General features: G+C 36.5%; 1 protein-coding gene across 3 annotated transcripts in view; it reads left to right on the forward strand.

Moving 5' to 3' along the window:
- Positions 1–407: 407 nt before the first annotated feature.
- The window catches only part of LOC113658033 (myeloid cell surface antigen CD33-like), a 16,368-nt gene continuing 9,004 nt past the window's right edge, over positions 408–7,771 (forward strand). For 2 of the 3 annotated variants that reach the window (XM_047808600.1, XM_047808601.1), the window contains exons 1-3: positions 408–513; positions 1,561–1,923; positions 2,145–2,399. In XM_047808600.1, the coding sequence (XP_047664556.1) occupies positions 423–513; positions 1,561–1,923; positions 2,145–2,399 (709 nt within the window). In that variant the 5' untranslated portion in view covers positions 408–422. Of the gene's footprint in view, positions 514–1,560; positions 1,924–2,144; positions 2,400–2,542; positions 3,299–7,771 lie in introns of those variants that run through there. The other variant, XM_047808599.1, reaches the window with a different exon arrangement.

Consider the following 7,771-nt stretch of genomic DNA (forward strand, 5'->3'; position numbering starts at 1 on the left):
ACACCTTTTTTATAGGGCATCAGTTGGGACTGAACCAGCTGATGTTAATGTCCACTGACAAGCAGCAGGTCTGGTTTCTAATTACTAATAGATTTCAGCTGGTGTCTTGTCTTTCCAAGCTTTTTGCAACTCCCTTTCTCCGTCATTCCATTTTAGTACATAATTTATTACATAACTTATGTGTTTTGTTTTCTTTGTATAGATAATTTAAGTTGTTACCAACATCTGGTGAAAATTTCATGTCTCAGAAACATATTTAGTGGGAAAAATGTTGACGTGTTCAAAATTTTAACCGCTGTATGTATGTGGATATAAATACTGCATGAGGACTTCGATCATCTTCCTGTTCTATGGTTTAAAGCTATATTAAGTGCAAACTTTGCCCTTTTTCTTTCAGGAACATCTTCTACTTCTCAATTATCATGCTCCAGCTCATACTTCTCAAATCTCAAGCTGTTCCTGAAGAAGAGATGAAGATGCTGCAGTTGGTTCTGATTCTGCTCGTGCTGTCTGGTATGAAACATCATCTCACTCTTAGACAGAATTATTCTTCAGATTTTTATTATATGCTGATGGATGTTATAGTGTGTAGGTTCACTTACTGGATCATACACACACACACACACACACATGCACACGAACACAGATACACAAACACACGCAGACACACACACACACACACACACACACACACACACACACACACACACACACACACACACAGTCTAATGCTAGTGAACATTTCATTTTGATCTGATGAAAGATTTCTGATTTAGCAGTAAGTAAGTTACAATATCATGATCATTAATAAGAAATAAAACACAACATTAGTAAAATAATTAAAACCATTTAAATTGCTCAGGTCCTGGGCTCTGAGTGCACTGTTACGATCCTGATATACAGAATAAATGATAAATTTGCTTCTTTTAAACACATCATTCAGGATAATTGAACAAGATTATGTCACTACAGGGCTGTGGATTAGAAAGAGTTTTAAACCTTGTTAAGTTTTGCACTCTTACTCATTACATTACGACATCCCCCGAACTACCTCTTGTTTTATTGAAGCTATTACAGTATATTTAGGTGTCATGTCATTATGTACAATGTGTTCTATGTTGGAAGTTAATAGTGTTAGTGTGGGATGTACTGAGCCGATGCTTGTTCCAGTTTCTACATAAAAGTGAAGAGAACTGAATATGAACTCAACAAACATGTTTGTTTTTTACTCTAAAAGATAAATTAGTGAGTAAAATCCAAACTAGTTCTAGATCTAGAAGTGTGAGTTTGTGTGTGTATATTTTGTACATAAACCACAGATCTGTCGTGTCTCTATCATTAGAAATGAGTCGTCGTGTTTCTTTATAACATTCTATAACTTATAACATCTGACCATTTTTATAACCTATAAAATGTAAAAAATGTGATAAAAAGTACTGTACAGATATTAAATAACTTTTAAATGTCTGTGTGTTTGTATATCTAAACACTGTATACAGATACACACACAACATATAAAACTTCATCACTCTCTTTTAATTTCTATTTATTTCTACACAGGTGTTTTCACTCAGGACAGTAAATGGGGTGTGAAATATCCTGATAAACCGATCTGTGCTGTGAGAGGATTCAGTGTCTCCATTAAATGTAGTTATTATTATCCACGAGGTCATCAGGTGATACAAAAGCTTTGGTGCTCGATGAACTTAAACACAGATTTGTGTAAAAACCCACCGTATGTTTACGACAGTTCATTAAACACCAAGTCAGACTTTGATTTCACTGGAGACGACAAATCAGACTGTACTTTATTAATCCACAATGTACAGTTCAGTTATTCTGGAGTTTACAGATTCAGATTTATTACTGATGTGACCCGTGGTAAATTGACAGGTTATCCCGGAGCGACTCTACAAGTTACAGGTAAATATAATGATTTTGAGAAAGATTTGTTTGTTTAATCGGTTTGGTCTAAAAGTGCTCTAATTTAATCTACTGTACGTCCCCTAAAGCAGTTAGTCAACAAAGATGTACAAAACAGTTTATGGAGCTGGATTCAGACTTTAGTACTTGACTGTTATAATTATCATCACCCTCTCAGTCCTGAGTCACTGACGTGGCGTCTTTCCTGCTCTCTGAAAAAGATTTAAAGGTGTCACTAATCAGACTCAGTGGAAACGGAACCCTTAAACAAGGAGACTCCTTAAATCTGACGTGTGATGTGAGCTGCACACACACTTCCTCACAGTTTGTGTGGTCTAAGAACAACCAGAGTTTATATACATCAGGACCCGTTCTTCACTTTCCTGCTCTAACCCTGAGGGATTCTGGGAATTACACCTGCACTTGGGGAACCGGGGAGACGTCAGGATCTGAAACCATCAGCCTTCACGTGGAGGGTGAGTCCATCTGCTCACAAAAATCCTGAATGTCTCACATGATTACTGATGGAAATAATTTCATCATGATGTGCATTTACACATCTATAACAAGTGACATGTTCAGATAATATCGACATTTTAAACATCGCTGCATTAAACAGATGACGACACTGAACATTCTGAACGTTTGTTGATGTTGGTCATTGCTTGTGTGACTACCGGAGTGATTGTCGTCATCACAGGAGCTGTGATTCACAAAAGGAGGTCAATGTCAGCATGTTTTATACAATATAATCTACAGAGTTTAAAAATACTTTCTCACATAAAGCATGTAATTGTGATTTTAACAGCAATTCACATCATCTGTCCTTCATAAACCTTTTTGTGTGTGATCACAGGAGTGTCCACATCGAGCAGAAGAACAAGGATGATTCTGCAAACTACACCAACGTACAGAAGGAGGAGGATGACTCTGCAATCTACACTAATGTATAAGACAGTGAGCTGTTCACAGTTTCACACCTCATGCTCAGCTTAAAATCTTGTCAATTTCCTCTTTGCCTTAAAATATGCACTTCATTTCATGATAGGCGGTTTATTGTGTTTACGTTTCTAGTTTCGATAACTTTGTTAGATTTCTATAAGATTCTATCATTTTCTAGATTTTTTTCGAACTATAAGATTTATACAGTTGTTTGATGTTTTATATGTAAATTAGAGTAGAAGTCTATCCTCCTTTCTCCTGTATGTTGTGCTCGAAGTGAGCTGCTACTCAACAGGACGCAGTACGCACTGATTTAGCACTGAAATGTTCATGAAGTTTCTAGTTAATATAAAACTGATACAAAAAAAAAAACGAAACACAACCTGCAACGCAACCAACACACACTTATCTGTACACATGGCATATTGAGTAAATACTTCCAGCTTCTGTGTTAAACCACTTATTTTACACTTACAGAACAATAAACTTGTGTTTAAGTTCTAAATCATATGATTACTTCTTTTTTAGATCATGTAAAACACACCCATGAATTCACACCCAGAGGAGCCTGATTAAACAGATGCTTTATTACAAATGTTCAGTAAAGAGAAAATAAAAATTGGACACTATCCCGAGGTTCAGGGTTCCACCACTGGATGGCGATATTGTTCTAGACGCTTGAGGTCTGGTGTAAGAGTAAAACAAACTATCCCCGAGGCCATGAAAAGGCACAAACAAGCTCAGTGGGCTCAGGGTCCAGGGGTAGGCTCAAAGTTCTAGGGTTGGGTTACAGGTCCAGGTTATATAACCTGATAAGGGTGTGTGGAGAGGACCAACCTGCTGGAGAACAAATATCCAGGAGTGAAATGTCCCCAGCAAGAGTGCTAGTCAAGGTGAAGCGAGCCCTAATCACTGAGGCAAAGCCACACAAGGTGCCGCACAGGTCTAGGGGAAACCTACCACTACACTGCTTAGGGTGGTGCTTGGAGACCGGATTAGTTTTGTTGTGGCAGACGAAAAGCAGATGAAAAGAGAGAGGATTTACCACAAATGCTGGAGTGATGGACTGTCAGCGAGGCGGGGTAAAAACAGAATGCAGGATAGCGTAAGTCACTATGGTAACGGACTCTGAGTTATTGATGTTTTGATGTCAAAAAAAATGAAACGATTTTCATTGAAGCTTTGTATCGAAGCTTGATTCGTTCTGGTAAAATCACGTGACCAATGACGTCCGGGTCTTCGTTTCTCACACACACCCACGTGACTGCGTCGTTATCCGATTCAAAGGTTTAAATTCGTGCGCGACACGCGGCGGCGCGCCCTCCTGTGCTGTATTGGAATATTACATGGAATCTAATACCTTATAGCGAGTTTAGGAGAGATTATTGTTGTGAGTTGTCAATGGAGCCTGTTACAAAAAGATCGCGTTCTGAAATATGGGATTTGAAATGTCATTTGATTTCTCCCAATAATGTGGACATATATGGTTTTGCTGTGAAGCCGATATTTATAACTTAAATCTCACTCATCATTGTGTAATTATACGATTCAGTGTAACATTTCATGTCGTATATTTGCTCACATATTTATTTATTGGATAGTAATAATTAAAAAAATATAGGAATGCAAGAAAAGACTTTTGTGCACCGCTTCTTTTTTTAAATGGTTCACACTTTATACTTTTGAGACGTCTATCCTTAATCTGTTTTTTGCTCCAGTGATTTGCTCCCAGCAGCTGGACTATAATAATAATAATAATCATAATCATAATAATCATAATAATAATAATAATAAATCATCCATGTCACTTATTCAAGAACACTTACAATGTCCAGTTCAGGAGCTCACATTTACAAATAAGACTGTGTGTGTATATAGTCATGCTGGACAGGTGGACACCTGACAGCTGATTGTTAATAAAACATCATTAAGCACAAAGCATACATCTGGCCTACAGTGCAGTAGTCTGTAAGGCACATTTATAATGGTGTAAAAGTGTCTGCACTTATGTACCTTCAACATTCATGAGTTTGATTTTTTTTTAAAAACAGTCTAAATGTCCACATTCACCATACAAAAAGTTCTCTTAATTACATTTTTGTTTGGAGTTAACATGCGTATGCAATGGAACATGCTTTGGTCATGTATTTAATATATTGATTCATTTATTTATTAATCTTTCCTTAATTTGTCAATTCATTAATTTTTGCTTCTAAAATTAATACGTTGTTTGGTTGTGGAACATTCAGTGATAGCACTTTCACCAGCAGAGGTCCTCATCGAGCTCTGATTTGAAAAGCTTTGAGTAATGAACCTTTTTCCGATACAACTGGGTTGAAAGCTTCACTTCTTCAAGAAAGCTTCACTTCGCCATCACCAGGTTTAACATACCTCCCTTTCTGAAACGGAAAACAGAGTTTTCACTTCACCAACACGGCTGAGTCTCACCCTCACACAGTGATCACAAGACTGAGTGACTGAACGAGCTGTAAGGCCTTAAATAATCCAGGTCCAGGTGGAGCAGGTTACCACCAATTACATCAAAGCTGCTCTTTGTCTCCATCTGGTGGTGGCCCTAGACCATGGCTGCCTGCACCTTCCACCAAAGCATTTATATTATTATATTATTAATATTATATTAATATTATCTGAACATGTCACTCACACACACACACACACACACACACACACACACAAATTGGGCTTTGCAATTCATTAGGCGTCCAGAAAAAACAAAAGCTACTCATTTGTAAATATTTCACACTTGTTATATGCATTTGTCCAGCTGGGGGCAAAATCTAATCTACCAACAAGCTTCTCTCTCTCTCTCTCTCTCTCTCACACACACACACACACACACACACACACACACACACACACACACACACACACACACACACACAGTCAAACACTGTTCAAAGAATTGGGCATTGCATTTCAGTTTGCCTCTGGATAAGACAAAGGCTACACATTTGTAAAAGTTTAACACACACACATTCATATTTCTATAAAGTAGTTAAAAAATAAAATACATGTGTTTTGCAAATCATATTTGTTTCTCTCTTATTTATGAATTTAGTTCCATCCGTCAGCTTTGGCCTGGAGATATGCTGAGTAATGTTTGACATTTATCAGTCAGTGGTTATCCAAAATAATATTTAATCATTTCTGCTTATTTTACTCAAAAACATGGCATAATTTCATAAGGTTTATGGTTCATAAATTAAGTATAATAAAAAAAACATAAGGAGTGTAAAAGAAGTTTTATTCACTTGAAATTATGGCACGTTTTTGACTCTATGTGTGTGTGTGTGTGTGTGTGTGTGTGTGTGTGTGTGTGTGTGTGTGTGTGTGCGTGTGTGCATGTGTGTGTAGCCTGTTGTTGGTTGATCAGATGACATCAGGTGGGCAAAATAGATATTACACACAGAATGGTGATCATTGTAGAATTTTTGATTTATAAGAATTCAAGTCAATTTGGCCTGGAGAAAAACAGGTTTTATTATTTGCTGACATTAAAAATGGTCAAAATGGTTTCAAAACAATCTCCTGCCTTTGAAATACACAGCCTGTAATTGTACATCAACTTTTGTGCCTCTATAGTGAAAATAATTCAAAATTTCGTTGTTTTTTTTTTACTAAAAAATGAGGCATTTTTGTATATAAATAAGGTTTATTATACAAAATATGTTAATATGTTGGAAACAAGTACATCATATTTATTCACAGCTCTAAAACACACACACACACATGTCTTTACAAACAAAAGATTTATTACAGAATGTCTCCCTCTAGTGGCAGGCTGCAGTAAATGTGATAAATCCAGTGTTTGATTGATTTTATCAATAAAACGGTGTGGATGATGAAGTCGCTCTTTTTTTTCGTTTGGCAGACACTTTTATCCCCTTAAATTTTTCTTTCAATTTATACAACTGAGCAATTAAGGACTAAGGTCCTCAGGGGCCCAACAGTGGCATCTTCTTGGACCTGGGACACGAACCTATGACCTTTCGATCAGTAGCGAGCTCTTCCACAACAGAGAGAAGAGTTCAAGAAGACTGGACAAATTTTACACCACAAATAAAAACTCACCAGTACACGAAACCCGTCTGTCCATTAGAGCTTATTTTGCACGTTCATCCCCATACGCCGTTTTAAAACGTACGTGTCGAGAACAGAAACTATTCCGGTCAGCAGGTGTCGCTGTTGTCAGCATACAGCCGATGAAAGGTCTTCATTCATTCATTTATTCATGAGAAGAGTTGCTAAGGTCACAATAATGCTGGTGAGTCGTAGTCTCAGGGGACTAAGAGCCTCATGTCTACCAAAAAGCTAAAGGATTTTGTTATATAATATATAATAAAAATATGGAATTATAAGTTTTATGAGACAGAAATGTTTTATGTCAAAAAGTTAATCAAATGATTGAATAATTAATGAATCAATTAGTAAATTACTTTACTATTAGTAAGTCACTTTAATATAGAATTATAGACATTCATCTCCAATGTCATTATATCTGTCACTGACAGAACAAACAGAAGATATAAGAGCACCTCTTCACAAAGCGAGAGCTTCATGAAAATCATGAAAAACAGAGGTTGTTTTTTTCGTTCTTAAACACAGATTTTCGAGTGTAAATGTTGTCTCCTGTTTCTATTTATATTTATTAAGTATGATAGTTTCGGTCAGTCCTGACTGAAAGCTGGGAAATCTTTTTACTGACGATTGTTAAATCGATACATCTGTGAAAATGATCCCAGTACAGTCTAGTATTAACAATATTAATGAACTTTTAATGCTGTATTTACCAACAGTGCCATTTATAAGTGTTAGTTAACTAGTTTTCTTTATAACTTGTTGATAAACTTTTTTAATCCAGAATAAATCACTATTCTAATCACTC

Source organism: Tachysurus fulvidraco, chromosome 25 (genome assembly GCF_022655615.1).
Source record: "Tachysurus fulvidraco isolate hzauxx_2018 chromosome 25, HZAU_PFXX_2.0, whole genome shotgun sequence".
NCBI classification, from domain to species: domain Eukaryota; kingdom Metazoa; phylum Chordata; class Actinopteri; order Siluriformes; family Bagridae; genus Tachysurus; species Tachysurus fulvidraco.